This window comes from Benincasa hispida, chromosome 11 (genome assembly GCF_027475165.1).
Source record: "Benincasa hispida cultivar pf3 chromosome 11, pf3_genome.v1.1, whole genome shotgun sequence".
NCBI classification, from domain to species: Eukaryota; Viridiplantae; Streptophyta; class Magnoliopsida; order Cucurbitales; family Cucurbitaceae; genus Benincasa; species Benincasa hispida.
The window spans coordinates 35,125,706-35,146,390 of record NC_143488.1 but is presented as its reverse complement, the minus strand read 5'-3'; the positions used below and the strand labels follow the sequence as shown (position 1 = coordinate 35,146,390).

Below are 20,685 nucleotides of genomic sequence, written 5' to 3'. Positions count from 1 at the left end.
TTAATGTTAGTTGTCCGCCTTTGTAGAGACTAGTTTAATCTAGTTAAGTAGGTAGTTGTGAGAGCTTAATCCGACTATGAAGTAAATTTGTAGAATTCAATGATAGGAATTGCATTGAACGTCTAACTTGGATTAAAAGCAAGATTGTTCTAAATTTGTTTACAATTATCCTTTGTCTTTTGATTTTTAGTATGTTTCTCTTAATCAAAAACCCTATTTTATATAGCTTTTATAGTTAAGTTTAGTTAAGGAAAAGATTAAATAACCTTTTTCCTATGGATCGACCTCTTACTCTCACTTTAACTACGAATTAGTTTAGATTGTTGTTCGAGCTTTACAAATATTGTTTGTTTTGGGTTAGGTAGAACTAACGACACCTACTTAACTCCAAACAAAGTTCTATTTCAAAAATTGAGAGACGAAATCAATCTATAGCTTAAAATTCAGAACTAAAAAAAGTGATTTTTCCTAGTTTTTTATGTTGTCATTATTCTTATCAAAAGAACAAAAAATGAAAAAGTCGCCACTATTATTTCACTTAATGATTCAAACAATTTTCATATTTTCTTTTTCAGAATTCCTAGTGGTATGAGCACTTCTCTAACATTTACACGTAAATATTATCTCAAATGCTGATGTGATTATTAAAAATAAGCGATTACAGTCTAATTAAATCATAATTAAATGGACTCATTCAAATAATTTCTATCAATTTCCACGATTTTCATAATTTTTTTTGAAAATTTCATTAATGTTTCGATAAAATCTAGAACTTGATCGTTCCATTGACATTGACATTTCAAAACTTGTTTCTATATCAAGGAGAAATATCAATAAAAAAATTAAAAATATATGAAAGTGAATGATTCTAATACAAGTATACAAACACCTATTTATTAATGGAAACACTTTTACAAATTTCTTAATTTTAATAATTGTCCACCTACATAAAATAATTTTATAAACATTCCTATAAAATTGAAATCTCCTAAAATTTCCATCAAGGATTTTAATGATGTTCGCCAAGTTCATCCGAATGTCACAAATTCACTAATCACTAGTGTTCAATTCCCAAGGCAGCCATAAAGTGGCAGATATTTATGTACAAATATAACAATCAAATCATGCCTAAAAATATGTTCTACAAAGAGATTAAAATCTAATTACCGACTATTTTAAGAGTGTAGAGAAAGGCAATGGAGAAAAGTGATACAAAACCAGAGAGCAAAACTGTTACATAGCAACAGATCCATCCCCACCTTGCTGCCTAACTCTCAGAGTTAAATATATCAATATCAAGGTTCCCAAGCTTGACCTGTAATCATAAATAAAGACATGAATAAAAAAAGATTTCTTTTTAGGGATATTTTTAAAAATAAAAAAATAAGGAAAACTATTTACATAAAATAGCAAGATTTGATCTTCTTTGATAAAAGTTGATAGAAGTCCATCGGTGTCTATCAATGATAGAAACTGATAGAAGTCTGTCTATCATTGTTTATTTTACGTAAATAGTTTGACATTTTATCTATAGGTAAAAATTCTCTCTTTTTTTATTTATTTAAAAAATCCACTAGCATTCACTAGTTTCTTAGGTATGAAATACCATTGCTATTCTTAGCTGATGTCAAAATTAGCTTTCTTTTCTTAAAAAGGAAAAGGAAAAAGAAAAAGGACAATATTCCAAAAGTGCTAGAAAACAATCTTCACATCTTATCAAAAGATTTAAGAATATTTAAAAGTACTCTAAATATTTAAAGACACTTTCTTCGAGGAGTTTTTTTTAATATTGTGATTAGAAAAACTATTTAGGGAAATATAGTGGTTTTAAAACTATTTAGAAATCTATGGTTATTTTGGAGATTTCGAGGCAGAGATTTAGTTTAAAATATTTTGTCGAGAGTTCATCCTTCGACCTGTCGAAAATTAAAGAAACGAGAGTTTAACCCTTGACCTGAGAAGAGGACGATGGTTCAACTCTCGACCTGTCGAAAATTAAATAAGAGATCGAGGGTTTGACTCTCGACCTAAAGGAAACTGAGAAGAGGACGAGGGTTCAACCCTCGACCTGTCGAAAACTAAAGAAATCTGTAAGGGAAAATGAGAAAATTTGAAAGAGATCGAGGGTTCAACATTCGATCTCTAGAAAATTATAGAAAAAACCCTCGACCTAAAGGAAATTAAATAATCGTTTAGTAATTATATACACGATCGCACACAATCGTTTAGTAAAATTACTATGCGATCGTTTAGTAATTCTTTATTAACGTAACAATAGGTGTAAACTTCCGGAAAGAACAAGTGAACGATGAACAACTTCTTTATTAGAAGTTAAACGATCGTTTACAATCTCTCCACAATCGCTCAGTATGACTAAACGATCACTTATTAAATCCTCTACGATCAGCCACAAACTCTTACACGATTGCTTAACTATTACTATTACACGATAGCCTTCTCAGAACCTATACAATTGCATACCTTTAACTATACAATCGTATACCAAATGCTACACGATTGTTGAGTTTTACTACACGATCACTTAGTGGAAGTAGACGATGAACAACACGTTGCGATGGCCTCTCTGCGACAGCGTCTTCCGAACTCCTACTCTCGAGAGCTCTCTTTCCTCACAACACAATCGCCCACAAACTTCTACACAATCGCTTAGCTATTACAATTAGACGATCGCTTTCTCAAAACCTATACGATCGTATACCAAATGCTATACGATTGCTAAGCTTTACTACACGATCGCATAGTGGAAGTACACGATGAGGGCACGCTGCAATGGCCTCTCGAGAGCTCTCTTTCACTACTACACGATCGCCCACAAACTCCTACACGATCGCTTAGCTATTACAATTAGACAATCGCCTTCTCAAAACCTATACGATCGCCTACCTTTTACTATACGATCGTATACGAAATGCTACACCGATCGTTAAGCTTTACTACACGATCGCCTAGTGGAAGTACACGATGAGGGCACGCTACGATGGCCTTCTCAAAACCTATACGATCGCATACCTTTTATTATACGATCGTATACCAAATGCTATACGATCGCTAAGCTTTACTACTCGATCACATAGTGAAAGTACACGATGAGGGCACGTTACGATGGCCTCTCGAGAGCTCTCTTTTCTCACTACACAATTGTATACCAAATGTTACACGATCGCATAGCTAAGAATCCGAATCTCTACAGTGCGTGTCAGAGTAATTTGAATCGTCGACCTCCTTTAAAACGAATCTGAATCTCTGCAATGCGTCAGCGTCTCGTGCCATCCCACACTGCTTTCCCAACCTGTGAGGTCGAGTTTTGAAAACTCGACCATTTAGCTTATAACCCCACCATCTCTTTTCATTTCCTCACACTACTTTCGTTCCCTCACTCTCCTCACTGCCTTCGTTCCTCACTGCCTTTCAACCTTTAAGATCAGCCTCTCATTTTCTCCTCACTGCCTTCATTCTCTCATTCTCACTGCCTTCAGCAAATCTTCATCTTCTCCCACATTCGTCTATTAAATTATGAGATTTGTACCTTTTACTATACAAAATTTTGTTTTTTTTAAAGAACTATACATTTTGTTCCTGTTCTCATACTATTATATTTTTTTTATAGTTTTTGTTGCTGTTTGGAAAACAAAGAACAAAAAAGGTAAGTTAAATTTGTGAGTTTACTATTTATTATATTTAGTAGATCTATCATGTTGAATTCAATAATATTTACATATTGATGTTAGTAGTTCTTTCTCTATTAGTGTTAATCTTAGTATTTGTTATTAGTGTTAATTTTATGATTGGGATGTTATATCAATATGTTAATCTTATTTATATTTTGTTTGTTTTTGTTTATATTTAAGTATAGTTTATTATAAGAAATATACTTAAATAAACTATAGTTCAAAATAATTGATTTTCTTATGATATTTGAGTTTTCTAGTAATAATTTTGAAAATATAGTTTAAAATAGTTTGAAATAGTTTAATTTTATTTTATTCTTTATTTTGTATTAAATTTGAAAAAATAGTTTTAAAAAATTTACCTCATTGTAATGTTTAAAAATTTGATGTTTATAGTTTAAAAACTTCAATATTTTTAGTTTAATACAAAATTATTATGATTTTTTTAAATACATTTCTTATGATATTTAATTTTTCTAGTATTAACTTTGAAAATATAGTTCAAAATAGTTTTAAAAATTTTTATTTTATTTTATTTTTTATTTTTTATTAAATTTGAAAAAATAGTTTTAAAAATTTTACCTCATTATAATTTGAAAAGTTTAATTTGTTGTTATGTTTAAAAATAGTCATAAAAAATTTAATTTATTGTTATGTTAAAAAAGTGATGTTCATAAAACTTAAAAAGTTTATGTTTATAAATTAAAAAATTTAATATTTTTAGTTTAATACAAAATTATTGTGATTTTTTAATATACTTCTTATTAAAAAGTATAATACAAAATTATTGTGATTTTTTAAAAAAGTTTAATATTTTTAGTTTAATACAAAGTTTAATATTCTTTTAACCACAAACTTTTTATATTTCCTATATATATTTCTTATTGTGATTTTTATTACAAATGATGGGTGAAAGTCTGTTTTCCGACAAATCAAATCATTTTGTTTACTTGATGTTCTTGTCACTATTAGCTAACCTTTATGATGCGGGACAGTGTTCGTGAGGTAGAGCATGTTTGGCATGGTTGTATAGACAACTATGCAAAGCAACAAGACCTGATGTTCGAAAGATAGCTAAGTCTCTCATACTTTTGCAACTATGGGCTTGGAAGCAATTTCCAACAATGGCTCCACAGCTACAACATGTTAATGAGAGGCCCAGCTATCTCTCGAATCTCAGGTCTTGTTGCTTTGCATAGTTGTCTATACAATCATGCAAAACATGCTTCACCCTACGAATACCGCTCCGCATCATAGAGATTAGTTGATAGTGACAAGAACATCAAGTAAACAAAATGACTTGATTTGTCAGAAAACAGACTTCCACTCATCATTTGTAGTATATATGCTCACGCATATCTTATGACGGTTTCCTCGTCTGCATCATCTGTGAGCTCACGAAATTATGTTCCTAACCATATCAAACTTAACCTCGATCCTTTAATTTTGTCGACAGGTGGGGTCACACCGAAGTACAGTTGATAAACTTATGACCAGTCATTGTACGTCACTCTAGTGACCAACTCACCGTCAACAGGTAACCCCAACAATACTTCTATATCTTGTAGAGTGATAGTGCACTCTCTAACAGACATATGAAATGTATGCGTCCCAAGCCTCCATCTCTCGACCAAGGCTGTGATCAGATGTCAGTCCAACTAAATAAATCTCAATCTAACAACCCCATAGAATCCAGATGTGTGCAGTAGCGGTAGTATTTGAGGGTAGAGTGGGATAGTGCGCTGGAGTATTACCTCTCGACGCCTGTAAGATATTTCTCCAATAATATGATCTCGTCGTATAAAACATCAAGATCAACAAGTCCTAGATTTAAAACCATGATCTAAATGAAAAAAATATATATTTATTTCTCAATTAAAAAAATAATATACAACTTAATTAAAATAATAATGTACAATTTAATTAAAAGAATAATGTATAACTTTATATATTACAATAAAAAAATTGAATATACAATAAAAGTGTCTACACTTAATTAAATATACATGATAAAAGAAGTATTTATTTTTCAATTAAAAGAATAATGTATAACTTTATAAATTACAATAAAAAAAAATAAATATACAATAAATTATTATAAAATAATTAAATATACAATAAATTATACTAAAAAAATGAATATACAATAAAATGAATATATAATAAAAAAAATATTTATTTTTCAATCCCTAACTATCTGGAGTAGTAACGAAGAACACTTCCTTCGATTATGGCCTAACTGATTACAAAATTCACATCGTTGTCGAGTGACCAGTTCTGTCCAATCCATCTTGTTGTGATAACGTGAATTTTTCGGTCTACCAGATTTTTTTAACAACGATGGATCAGGATGTAAGACGGGCATATTAAGGTGCATGATCCAGTAATCTTCATGCGGTATAGGTTAAAATTAAGGAGAGTAACATTCAGCATACGTTGACAATTTATATTAGTCCTCAAGTATTTGTAGTTCATGTTAAAATGTGATGGAATGTCGAATGCTTGCCACTAGTTACATGAACAATACCGCTCAGACTTGTTTAGCCTCAATATTTGAACGTTTCCTCCTTTAACATTGAGACTATGACATCCGGTCTTCACATGAAACACATCTTCATACTGATCGTATGATTATACTTCATGTTTACTAGATCTTACCGCCCATTTATTTATTTTCTCGTGTGCGTACCTGAATTTTTACTCCACTTAATATTATAAAATATGCTTGAAATAAATAGATAAATATATATATTATCGAGTGTATTTATCTTGACGCTCCAATGCATTTCTTATTTCTTCTCTTCTTTTCTCGAAATAATTCACGCATTTGAAGAATGTTATCTAAGCAAAAACATTTATAGGCAACATTCGAGCTCCTTTGAGGATTCTATTTATGCATTTTGATAGATTTTTCGTCATCCACCCATATCTGAATCCTCCATCATGTGTTTGAGTCTATTGCTCTAAACTAATGTTGTCAAAAAAAACTCAGACAGCTCCGATTTATTCCTTTGATATCTTCAATTGCTTTATTGAACTTCCGAATTTGAAACTGACACCCGGCACGATAAGTATAATTTTTCAATGAATTAAATCTGTACTTTTTATTAAAGTTGCTGACGATATGTCGTAAGCAGAAACGAGATGACATTTTGGTCCCGTCCAACCATTTGCTAGATTGTTCAGTGCTGCGATTATATCAACCTATCGATCTGAAATTAAACACACTTCTTCGTGTGTTACAATTTCTCTCAAGTGTTTCAAAAACCATCACCATGAGTCTGTGAACTCTTCATCAGCAACGGCAAATGTAAGTGGAAGAAGATGGTCGTTCGAGTCAACTAATGTAGCAATCAGCCATTTTTCTCTATATTTGTCGTACAAGTGTGTATCATCTATCTGAATTATCGACCGACATTTATTAAAAACTTCTATACAAAAACCAAATACCCAAAATACAGAAGTTATGATAACATAGTCTTCGATAAGCATTTCTTTCACTATCCACTCTACAAGTGTTTCGGGATTGATCTGCTTAACCATATACAATCACGTGGGTAACAATTTGTAAGACTCAACCCAATCACCGAACACTTTAGCCAACGATTTTCTTTTGCCCTCCCATACCCTATAATATGGAAATGATATCCAAACTTTGATTTGATGTCGACCTGCAGTTGTGCCACACTGATAGATGATTTTTCTCTTACGACATCACATAACTCTAGTGCAATCATTGATGAATTCAATTAGACTTTGACCTAGTTCTGAATAAAAACATGTATGTTGCTTATCGTACTTAGTGATCTCGAACAAGTCATGCAATTTTTTCTTTATTGCACGAAGTCTCCACTTGCAACCTTCCTCCAACTTCTTGTACCGAATTATCCAAATCGTCGGTGTTGATTCAAAAACCTCATATGGTGCGTGACATTTTATTGCAAAACATTTAACCGCATGTTATAGCATTTTTTTGTCTTGACAAATTATCCCTTTATACAATTGAGTATTGTCAACATCCACAGAGGCTACAATTGAATCATGTTCTCGAATGCTATCCAATACATTCATGTACATTCATATCCAAATCGTTGTATGTATCTGAAAATAAATAATGTTCACGACCACCAAAATTCAACTATTCAAATTTATCATCTGTTTCAGTTCTAAAGTCTCTATACAGATTGTTAGCCGCTATATCTTCATTATCACATGGCGATGCAACTGACTCCGGATTAGGATCAATACATTCAGGCTAAATGATGTATTCAAGTTTATATCCACATCTATCCTATTTACATTTACATACAAATGCACTAAATTCGACAGTGACATTGCGATTAAGAATATCAAGTTCATAGCTTGTGCATTCGAAATAAGGAATGACATAAACCTTATTGATCCTGATGGTTCTAGGTTATGATGCCTATATATTATTTTTATCTAATTTGTCCGCATATCTACACTGAGTGACATCCCAACCATTTCAATGAATTGTTCAAATATAATTCCACGATTCACATTTATGCTAAAAATCCCACTTGATGGTTGGTCATAGTCAACTCTATCAATACCATCAATCATATTGCCATTTGTAAACAACAAAAATCCCAAGCATTTGCCCGCCATTTTCTAAAAAAAAAAGACAAACAATACATTACTAATTGTTCTACTAATTATCAAATTTAAACAAAAACAAACCACAATAAAAATCACAATAAGAAATATATATAGGAAATATAAGAAGTTGGTGGATAAAAAAATATTAAACCAAAAATATTATATTTTTTTAAAAAAATCACAATAATTTTGTATTATACTTTTTATAAGAAGTATATTAAAAAATCACAATAATTTTGTATTAAACTAAAAATATTAAACTTTTTAATTTATAAATATTAAACTTTTTAAGTTTTATGAACATCAACTTTTTAAACATAACAATAAATTAAACTTTTTATAACTATTTTTAAACATAACAACAAATTAAACTTTTCAAATTACAATGAGGTAAACTTTTTAAAACTATTTTTTCAAATTTAATACAAAATAAAAAAAATTAAATTAAATTAAACTTTTTCAAACTATTTTAAACTATATTTTCAAAGTTAATACTAGAAAAATCAAATATCATAAGAAATATATTTCAAAAAATCATAATAATTTTATATTAAAGTTTTTAAACTATAAACATCAACTTTTTAATCATTACAATGAGGTAAACTTTTTAAAAATTCTTTTTTTCAAATTTAATACAAAATAAAGAATAAAATAAAATTAAACTTTTTCAAACTATTTTAAATTATATTTTCAAAGTTAATACTAGAAAACTCAAATATTATAAGAAAATCAACTATTTTAAACTATAGTTTATTTAAGTATATTTCTTACTAACTATACTTAAATATAAATAAAAACAAACAAAATATAAATAAGATTAACATATTGGTATAACATCCCAACCATAAAATTAACACTACTAGCAACTACTAAGATTAACACTAATAGAGAAAGAACTACTAACATCAATATGTAAATATTATTAAATTTAACATAATAGATCTACTAAATATAATAAACTAGTAATAAATAAATAGTAAACTCACAAATTTAATTTACCTTTTTTGTTCTTTTTTCCCAAACAGCAACAAAAATTATTAAAAAATATATAATAGTATGAGAATAGAAACAAAATGTATAGTTCTTTAAAAAAAATGAAATTTTGTATAGTAAAAGGTACAAACCTCACAATTTAATGGACGAATGTGAGAGAAGAAGAAGATTTGCTGAAGACAGTGAGAATGAGAAAACGAAGGCAGTGAGGAGAAAATGAGAGGCTGATCTTAAAGGTTGAAAGGCAGTGAGGAACAAAGGCAGTAAGGAGAGTGAGGGAACGAAAGCAGTGTGAGAAAATGAGAAGAGACGGTGGGGTTATAAGCTAAATGATCGAGTTTTCAAAACTCGACCTCACGGATTGGGAAAGCAATGTGGGATGGGACGAGATGCTGACGCGCTGCAGAGATTCGGATTCGTTTTATAGGAGGTAGACGATTCAAATCACTCTGACGCGCGCTGCAGAGATTTAGATTTTTAGCTATGCGATCGTGTAGCATTTGGTATACGATCGTGTAGTGAGGAAAGAGAGCTCTCGAGAGGCCATCGCAGCGTGTCCTCATCGTGTACTTCCACTATGCGATCGTGTAGTAAAGCTTAGCGATCATGTAGCATTTGGTATACGATCGTATAGTAAAAGGTATGCGATCATATAGGTTTTAAGAAGGTTATCGTCTATTTGTAATAGGTAAGCGATCGTGTAGGAGTTTGTGGGCGATCATGTAGTGAGGAAAGAGAGCTCTCGAGAGGCCATCGCAGCGTGCCCTCATCGTGTACTTCCACTATGCGATCGTGTGGCATTTAGTATACGATCGTATAGTAAAAGGTGTCGCGATCGTATAGGTTTTGAGAAGGCAATCGTCTAATTGTAATAGTTAAGCGATCGTATAGAAGTTTGTGGGCGATCGTGTAGTGAGGAAAGAGAGTTCTCGAGACTAGGAGTTTGGAAGACGCTGTCGCGGAGAGGTCATCGCAGCGTGCCACTAATCGTCTACTTCCACTAAGCGATCGTGTAGTAAAGCTCAACGATCGTGTAGCATTTGGTATACGATCGAATAGTAAAAGGTATGCGATCGTATAGGTTCTGAGAAGGCGATCGTTTAATAGTGATAGTTAAGCGATCGTGTAGGAGTTTGTGGTCGATCACAGAGGATTTAGTAAGCGATCGTTTAGTCATACTGAGCGATCGTGGAGAGATTGTAAACAATCGTTTATCTTCTAATAAAGAAGTTGTTCATCGTTCACTTGTTCTTTCCGGAAGTTTGCACCTATTGTTACGTTAATAAAGAATTACTAAACAATCGGATAGTAATTTTACTAAACGATTGTGTGCGATCGTGTATATAATTACTAAACGATTATTTAATTTTCTTTAGGTCGAGGGTTTATTCTATAATTTTCCAGAGGTTGAGGGTTGAACCCTCGACCTCTTTCAAATTTTCTCATCTTCCCTTACAGATTTTCTTTAGTTTTCGACAGGTCGAGGGTTGAACCCTCGTCCTCTTCTCATTTTCCTTTAGGTCGAGGGTCAAACTCTCGATCTCTTCTTTAATTTTCGACAAGTTGAGAGTTGAACCCTCGTCCTTTTCTCAGGTCGAGGGTTAAACGCTCGATCTCTTCTTTCATTTTCGACAGATACCCTCGACAAAATATTTTAAACTAAATCCCCACCTCGAAATCTCCAAAACAACCCTAGATTTCTAAATAGTTTCAAAACCACTATATTTCCCTAAATGGTTTTCCTAATCACAATATTATTTAAGAGAGAGAGAGGAAGGAAAAAAAAAAAAAACTCCTTTTCTTCAAAGTGTCAGCTTAACAGAACAGGGGTTTGAATTAATTGACGGAGTTATTGAAAGGATATGTTCAAATGAGAAATTGCAAAGTAACAATAGCAAATAGGAAAGTAGTAAAAGCCACATGTGTGTTGGATTGGACTCTCTAAAGATAAATTGCACTGTTTCATTTTGATATAGATGCTTATTAAATGCCTAAAATTCTACTCAGTACTCGGACTGGAAGCAAAAAAATTAACAAGATTTGGAATTTGGTACTTACAATACCGAGAAGAGAATAACAATCTTTCTTGAATCAAATGAAGCAGCACGTTTATATTTTCTCCACCTATTGTTTGGCATATCGTCAGCCCTTTCAGTCCCTAATTTTTCTGTTGAATCACATAAGAAATAGATGTTAAAGTATTGATAAAAGATTAAATTTATTGTAACCCATTTAAGACTTTGAGTTCAGAAGTAATCTAACATGGTCCTAAAACATAATGTCTTATGTTTAATCCTTTTTTAATATCATTTATTTCTTCCGCAAATTTTCAAATTCAAAAATTAAATTTACTATAATCCATATGCTTAAGTTTTTGGATTCAATGATGATTTAACAATAGAAAACTTCAAAGCACTGACGTGCAATTGTTTACAAGAAAAGATCTCTAGTGGAGGAAAACAAAGATCGTGATTACATTTAGGCATGAAAATGGATAACTTTTGTAAACAATATATGGAGCATTCGGACTTGCAAAACGAGGGGATTAAATCATGATCTCAGTAGAAATGTCATCTTTTTCTTCAATGAACAGGCTTAGAGATCACAAAAGAAAAATATAAATCCCGGATATCCTTGAGGTTTAGACCTCAAGCAACGGTCCAATGTATCAAAATATGAAATATTTTATGATTTTCTTGAACCTAGCCCCTAGGTGTTCTTGAGTTAGGCACTTGTCGCTTGGGATAAGTTGAGACACATGGAAATTGGCCAAACAAACATGATCATTTCAAGAAAATAAAGAGAAAAGAATTACCGTGTTGCTGGAATTTTCTATAGAAAGTTGTTTCGTTTTCTCAAGCACTAGCAAGCAAATGTCTGCGTACCTTTAGACGAGAACTTCAGTAACATTAGTCCATGGTCCAACAAATATTGCCCAAGTTTCGCCCCCATTTTGAGACTGGACTGTCTCTGCAGTACCTTCTCTATGCGCTGTAAGAGATGTAGAATACAGATCACAAGAAAAAAAAAACCACCTCAGTAAGTAAATAAGGTCATATTTTGAATAGATTTTGAAATTTTTATGATCATGAATCTATTCTTGGTCTTCATTTTTTTTTTAAAAGGAAAAGCCATCTCTAAAATTTGTGTAAATAGATGAGTTCACTTGCCATCAATGTATTTTCAGTTTTCATACTTTCAGAACTTCCTTCACAGGATTTAGATGGTCTGAGCTTGTCCTTGTCAATATCAATATTTACTATGCACGAGGAATAAGCATCTCCACCATTCACGTGAATATCAATTACGTTCTGGCAAGTCAAGCGGGCATCTGAAGTTTCCAATGACATCCTACTTTTTGTTTGATGGGTAACTTCCAGGAAGCTGAGGAAAGCTAAATGTGGATCACACTCTGGACTGTTGTCGAATTCCTCAGTACTTAAAAAGCCAGAGGAATCACGGGCCTGAACAAATAAATATTATTTGAAAAGAACTCTCAAGACAAATAACATAACTATTTTAAAAATAAAATATAGTACAGTGTGAACCATCAACTTAGGTAAATGTCTGGGGAGAAAAAATAATAACAAAGATGCACAGAGACATGTATTTTCAAGGACCAATAGGAGAAAGAAAAGGACAATCACAAGTGAACAGGAACTTTCTTTCCATAGTCAAGATTTTTTGTGTGATAAGAACAATCCAAGAGATTTATATGTTTATCAGATACAATAAAATAAAGAGGTAATTGCAAATATAACAATCAGACCTAAAATATTGACAAACATAGCACAATCCAAAAGGTTTTGCAAATATAACAAAATTTAGATTTAATTCTTAGAGTCTATCAATGATAGACAATATTTACTAAGAGGAATCGATAAGTGATAGACCATATCATTAATAGGAGTATCAGTAATAGAGTCTATCACTAATGAATTTTATTATATTTACAATTTTGAAAAATGTTGCTATACACTTAATAATTAATCCTAAAAGTACTATCCCGATTACCCTAAAATAATTCAATGGAAATAGACTGCCCACGAAAATGCGGGTGAAGCCAATAATGTTTGAATAGGAGATCAATCTGATTGAGCACTGATGGTTGTGGTCAAAGGCAACAAAAATAAGAGGTTTGATTTTGTTTTGCGTTTCAAAGAAGGATAGTTTTTTTAAAGAAAAAATTATGAAACTAATAAATATTATACACCACAATTTACTATTTCAAAAGCAATCAACATAGCTTTACAAAAAACCAAAAGGTAATCAAATCAATATGGTAAAATGAAGATAATAATTATAGATAATAATTTGTTGAAGTTATCTAGTCCGTGATTTGGTGTATAATTAACAAACAAAATTCTCAATTAAGTAAAACAATCAAGCATTTGTCATAAACTAATAACTGATTTACTCAATCTAAGTGTAGTAATTGCTAGTTTTGTTCTAATTAAAGATTTTCTTTTTGGCTACTTTCATAAAATTCTGTGATTGCTACATTTGCCCTAGTTATATTCTTCTTCCACATATCAGTGCTCTCGGATGCCATATCCAAAAGAAGAAAAAATTGAGCTCCAACAAGTTGTTGCCACTAATAGAGAGAGAAAACACAAAATATATAGTGGAAAACAGATACACCATAAAAAGCAAACTTACCGAAGAGTTTTGGAAGGGGAACGAAGCCTTCTCAAAGAGATTTGGCAAAATTTCTGAATGGAAATAACAATTGATTATCAGTAACATGCAACTGGAAATCTAAAAAACTACCGATTACTGAACTTACAAAGTGTGATCAAGAAAAATACCCAAGGAACAATGACGCTCCGATTCCTCAAGCCGAGAAACTTTCGCTAATTTTTCTTGAACGAGAACTCCATTAGACACAGCTGCAGTCTGAAAGAAGATGAAAGAGGGAATGCATTAACCAAATCAACACCTAAAGCAAAATGTGTATACATATAACATAAAATCACAAAGCTTGAACGATTCTACATGTTCTCGTTTCTGAGAGTGTCTAAAAACTCCATGACAACAGAAATTTGTAAAACACAAACGGAGAAACCAAAATTTTGGGAGTCTCTAAAATTACCAGAAGAAATCGAGAGGAAGAAGGGGTAATTGAAACTTGGTTTTGGTGATTTGCTAAGAGGCATTGAAAATGTGGACTTAAAACTAATGAAAATAGCATTACCTGACATTGATTAACAGCCATTGTCGCGAAAGTGGAAGAGATTGAGTCCCGAGCTATGGCCTCGGCCATTAAAAAGCCATCGAAAAATCAAATGAACAGAACCAGGGAGAGCAGGGCTATAGATATAGACGTTAAAACGTTACATCGAAATCGGGAGCGTTTTTTTTTTTTTTTCTAAAATAAATTTTGTTTTATTTTATTTTATCTCCCTTCTGATTGGCGCGATTTGGCAAGACAGCCAACGATGGCCCATGCTTTTGTTTTCTGACCATAATGCCCTTTCCGCTTTATTTTAGCTATGTGACGGCCTAATGTCGGAGCAATTCGTGATGCTCAAGGTGGTGTTTGACGATCCATTCAAGAGAATTGAGTTGAGTAGGTATATTTTACCAACTCAATTTTTATCGATCAATTTTAAATGTTAGTAGAATTGAGTTAGCTATTTTATCAACCTACCCCAAGTCGTCTTAACTCTCTCCAATTCTCTCTCCCTCTAATATTTTTAATGGTTTCATCCATCCGTCTCCATTGACTATTACCACTACCACACTTCGATGACATATTCCGATGACCACCTTCGAATTGCCAACTTTGATGACCAACTCCAAGTTCTGGCAACCACCTTCGACGAGACTCTAACAACCAATTCCGACAACCACCTTGGTACAAAACAATTCTGACTTTCACATTCGCACAACCAACTTCAACAAAGAATTCCGAGCTCCACCAACCACCTCCGACGACAACTCTAGCGACTAACTCCAATGAGTACCTTCGGACAAGCAACTCCGGCGACATACTTCAACTACCACCTCCGTGTATCCAGCTTCAACGACCACTTATAAGAATAAAAACAGTGAGTTTAATTATCCACTGTAACACCCCGCACATTTTTTAGTAATAATGTAATCTCAGTAACTTTATTTTTTATTAGTTGGATGACATTTTTGGAATTTTGAACTTGTGCGGGAATTTAATTGTTGGTGTGAAATTATTCAAATTGGAAATTAATGGCAGGAATTAATTTTTTTTTAAATGGAAAGGAATTTAATAGTATAAAACGGAAATGAATTAAACGTAATTATATTTATTTCCTTTTTTGTTTTTTTATTATTATTTTTATTATTGTTTTTTTATAAAAAGTCAAACCCTACCCCCCTTTTCTTCCTCACGTTCGTGAGCCCGTCCGACGCCGCCCAAACCCGCCGCGTCAGTTTCTTCTTCATGACCTCCGTCCACCACTGCTCAAGCATCGTTCGCTTTTACCGTCACTAGATCTATCGATTTCGGTAAGATTTCTGCCATTTGGGTTTGTTTTCGGTTGATTTTTGAATGCTCATTTACTTTTGACATCAATTGGTTGATACCCATTATGTTTCAACTTTGGATTCAAGTTTATGAAGGTATTGAGGTGTTGTTCAGTGAAGTTGGAGTTTGTTTTAGCAAGTTTTGGTAAGTTTTATGCTTTGATGACCCTCTTGTGGATTAATTTTGGTTGTTGAGAAATTTTGGTAAAGTCATTTGGAAGTGATTTTTTTTTTTTTTACGAAGCTACATATGGATAATTTATTTGAGACATTGGTAGTGAAGTATGTATCTGATTCAAGCTTTAATCATGTAAGCCTAATTTCAAATTATGATTAGGGAGTTGATTCAAAAATTTTATTCAAGATGAAGAAGAGTTTGGTTTGCTAATTATTTGGACTTAAAATTGGAGGTTTGGAAGGTGAATTCGAATTGGACTACAAGGTAAGGTTATCTGAAAATATTTTATAATATTTGGGTTGGGTGTTTGAAATTTGGCCTTAACTATTAATTTTAAAGCTTAGTTTATGTTTAGGCTTGATTAAGGATTCAAGAATTTCATAAAGATTCAATTTCTTTTTGTTCGACCTAATATCAAGGTAAGTAATCTTACTACTAGAACTGCCCATGGGCTAGGCATTAGATGTATGCTAGCATGTTAAATGAAGGTTATGGGCATGAAAGATTGATAGTATAACATGATTAAAGTATGTTCTGTTACGAGATCCGAATTATTTATTTATGCACATAGCCACTTGAATGCTAGTATGATATGGTATGTGCTTCCATGGTTATATTTGATCTGATGATGTTGAGGTATACATGTATGTTGTAGAACCATGATGTTGAGGTATATGTGTATGTTGTAGAGCCATGATGTTGAGGTTTATATGTATGTCATAGATTCATACAGTGATGATTATGATGTTGAGACTGTGCAAATATTCTTACTGATTAGTTAGATAGATGCCCATTAGATTTTGTGTTTCCTTCGGGATTCACCAGTTTGTGTCTCCTCCGGGATTCACCAAAGGTAGTGGGCATACTTAACTACAGTAGGATAGGACTCAGTCTCCGTCTTGTTTCATGTGCATATGTGTCCTATGAGGACTAGAGCAGTTTATATGTTTCATCAGAGGTAGGTATCTAGAGGATATAGATGCCTAGCCTGACCCTAGTGGTGGAGTTACTTACTGAGTATTTTATACTCATTCTTTCTCATGTTGTTGTCTCAAGTAAGAGTAGGGACGCGCCGGCGAATGACAAGCGGAATCCATGATCGAGCCACTGGGACTAGTTTTTATGCTTCCACTCATAAGACTTAGATTTCCTTCATGTTCTTGCTAAACCTTCAGTTTTGATATTTGAAACTTATTATTAAGAATTGTTTTTTATACTTATTTATTAATCTTTATGATTTATGGGTATCCTATTATTGTTTTTAATATTTGCATTTAATAAAGAACTTTTGAACTCCTCTTATCTATTTGGCATTTATTTCATCATAAAAGAGTGTCGTTTTAAGTTTCATACATGCATGTATTTTAGAAACGGCCTAACTTAAGTCTTGGGGGGTCGGGTCATTACATCCACCATTTTATCACTCTCACTCTTACCTGTTTTCTCATGCGTTTTCATTACTCTCCCAACTTCCTCAGTTATTTTATCATTTCTCTCTCTAATGTGTCTCTTCATTTTTACTCCTGTTCTCTCATATTCTCTCTTCTTTTACTTTCTTATTCGTCTTTCTCATTTTCTCTCTTCTTTCTCTGTCTAACTCATATAAGTTTTATTTTCTCTTTTCTTTCTCAACTCCTCCTTTCTCTTTTTGATTTTCTTTTTGTGTCTATTCTTTTAGATCTAATTATTCTTCTTCTATTTCATTTTTTTCTTAGATCTAAAAATTATTACATACGATGTCCTATTATTGTTTCACTAAAGTTCAACGATATGTTTTAAACAACCTATCCCTTGATGTTTTCAAATATAACATATTTCTAATGAAATAGTGGAATTTAAAATTATGGCTCAAGTTTTTTCTTTTTTTAAAAAATAGTTTGTACGCTGATGCGCAACATAATAATAGAAAAAATAGACATCAATATTTCTAAAATCCTTTTATCGATTTTAGAATAAGGTAAATCCATATTCCACAAATTGGTAAAAAAAAAAAAATGACTATCTAATAGTTGTGATTTAAGTGGTAAGATTTTGGTTTTCTTAAGATTAACATTTAAGTGTCACCCCTTTATCTAAAACAGTGTCAATAATTTCATTTGATGACACTAATCATTTCAATTTTTTTTTTTTAACTTTGATGGTAATTAATGATTAAATTGGGTTTTTGAATAGAATAATCACTTATAGCCAACAAGAGTCTATTATTCAAATACTTTGTAGAGAATTTGTTATGTTTTGATAATAGAGAAAAATCCAAAGTTTTTTTTTAGAAAAGTTAGGAAAATATGTGTATAGTTGAAAATTAAAATCAATCATAAAAAAAAAAAAAAAGACAAAATGAGTTTCATTTAAAAAATAGCACAAGATATCCTAACTCAACTCAACTCTTGTCAAACACAGACAATGTAACTCTCAAGATAATTTAACTTTTCAGATAATAATTACTAACTCAACTCAACTATGCTTTTATCGTACGCCAAACACCACCTAAGTTAAATGGATTTGTTAACTATTTGATTTTTTGTTTTTCGTTATGTTTACCTTAAAAAGTAGTTTTTAAATATTTTTTTTTGGTTTTTTGAACTTGGCTAAGAATTCAACCATGGTAAATCATTGTAAAAACTAGATAAAATAAACTTAATTAAAAAAAAATGATTACCAAACAGAGCTAAGTATTCAGATTTTTTATTTTATTTTATTTATTTATTTTAAAAAAATGTTTACTGAGGAAATATGAGAGAGAGAGTGTGAGAGATCGAGGGGATGATGGAATTCCTCAATAAATGTGCAAACTTTGAACACGGTTGAAGTTTGTAGAATTGAGTTATTTAAACAAAATGGTGGTTGCCTCAAAATTTATATTTTATGGTAGGAAAAAACAAGGAAATTATATTTAATTGTTTTTAACTTCAGAATGTTTTTTTTTTTACTTTTTTGGGTTACAATTTACAGTTACTAGATTTCAACAAAATATATATATAGTAATTGTTTCAAATTTTTTTATTAACCTATGCGTAATTTAATCAATCATGTATTTGTTGTTGTCTTCCTAGAAATTTAGAACCTATAACTTCAAATTTTCACCACCTTTTTTGAATTGTAACTCTTTTTTTTTCTAAAGATCTTTTTTCCCTTGTTTTTTCTTAATTTCTCAGAAAGATTTTCCAAGTTTTATATAATAGTTTTGTATATATATATATTTAATCTTTTTATGTATCAAATATTAAAAAAAAGGCATAAATATATTTTTTAAAATTGTTTTTGGGTAGTTAGATGTATCGAAGTTTTAATCTCTTGGTTTGAAACACTTAACTATTTTTTTAAAGACGAGCAATAACATCCAAAGAACCACCTAGCCACTCCCTAACTTTCTCATCAAAAAACGTTGGGAGAATGTTGTCGGGAAAAACATCTTTCTAGATTAAAAAAAAAACATCATGTGAAAGCTGAAATAAAAAAAGAAAAGATTTTTTTTTTTAAGAAATTAGTTTCAAATTGAATTTAAATCATGTTAATGAAAAAAATCAAGACAATGAAATATAATAAATTATGAAAAAATATTTGGGTACATCTTAGGTCACATTCATTTTATCCATCTAATTTTCTAATTAAAATTTTTCATGTAACAAATTAATTTTTGAACTACATGAGTTAAGTGTGCCTAATCATTGTCTCTAGATTATTGCTAAACGTATTCTCATTTCATCTTACAATGGAAAAAAAAAGTAGAACAATAAACAAACAACGAAAACTAAAATAACTTTTTTTTTTTTGATAAATGAGTAAATAAACACTTAAAAGATAGAGAAATTCTCATAAATAAAAAAAATGTCAAATTATTTATAGAAATAGAGAAAAAAAACACTGATAGACATTAATAAACTTTTATCAGTGTCTATTACTATTAGTTATAGACTTTTATCAGTCTCTATCAATAAAGATCAAAATTTTGCTACTTTGTGTAAATAGTTTATCTTATTTTTTTCATTTTTGAAAATCTCCCACTTTGTAATTTTATACGGTTCTACCCTCTTCCTTTCCACATTAGAAAAAACAATAAACTTAGGTACGATAGCAATAATACAAAAATTATGATTAATTAAGAGATCAAAAAGAAGATTTAGAAAGAGAAAAAAATGTCACAAGACCAAAATATTAGAATTAGAAAAAGATTAAAATGGGCCCGAAGGTGCAGAGATGGAGAGAACTTTTCACGTGAGACGGAAATAGAGGGAATCGGGGAATAGAGAGAAAGGTGAGGGGCAAAATGGGGAAAGTAAAAGCGTAGGGGATTTGTTTTTATTGTGCATGTGAAGGCCAAAGGCCAAAGAAATGGTTGTTTCTGTGAAGAAAAAGAGAACAACGCAGAGACAAAATCAAACAAAAACAAATGTCTAAATCAAAACCACCTTCACGGGTTGCCAAACTGTTTCAGGCGATCCTTACCGAACTCCTAACCTCTCTCCGAACTCACGTTTAATTTTCTTCCCAAACCAAGAACCTTCCCTCTTCGAGAAATGATTCGACCACAATGTCACACTATGTGAGTCGTTTTTATCGTTGAATGTATGCAAGAGAAGTATCTCAAACTTATATCAAATTAGAAGAAAATTGTTGGAATATGTTCGTTTCTACTTTTCACATTTATTGAGTAACTTCATCTTCCTCCTCTTAATCTATTTTTCACAATTATCAAAGAATTTC

At 31.5% G+C, this 20,685-nt stretch overlaps 1 protein-coding gene across 3 annotated transcripts; it reads right to left on the bottom strand.

The window, feature by feature from the left end:
* Positions 1-878: 878 nt before the first annotated feature.
* LOC120089804 (adenine deaminase) lies at positions 879-14,699 on the bottom strand. Of its 3 annotated transcripts, XR_005485328.2 has the most exons (8): positions 14,497-14,656; positions 14,111-14,198; positions 13,962-14,014; positions 12,473-12,766; positions 12,188-12,293; positions 11,361-11,469; positions 5,444-5,513; positions 987-1,315 (listed from the first exon to the last, which is right to left on the bottom strand). XR_005485328.2 is itself a non-coding variant. In XM_039047203.2 (7 exons), exons 1-7 carry the CDS (start codon positions 14,563-14,565, stop codon positions 1,234-1,236), a joined length of 801 nt encoding a protein of 266 aa, XP_038903131.1. In that variant the 5' UTR covers positions 14,566-14,699; the 3' UTR covers positions 879-1,233. The 3 variants fall into 3 exon arrangements, 2 of the variants coding, with proteins under 2 accessions (XP_038903131.1, XP_038903132.1); XM_039047203.2 differs by lacking the exon at positions 5,444-5,513 and having other exon boundaries at positions 879-1,315; positions 14,497-14,699; XM_039047204.2 differs by lacking the exons at positions 987-1,315; positions 5,444-5,513 and adding an exon at positions 7,823-8,321.
* Positions 14,700-20,685: the final 5,986 nt, after the last annotated feature.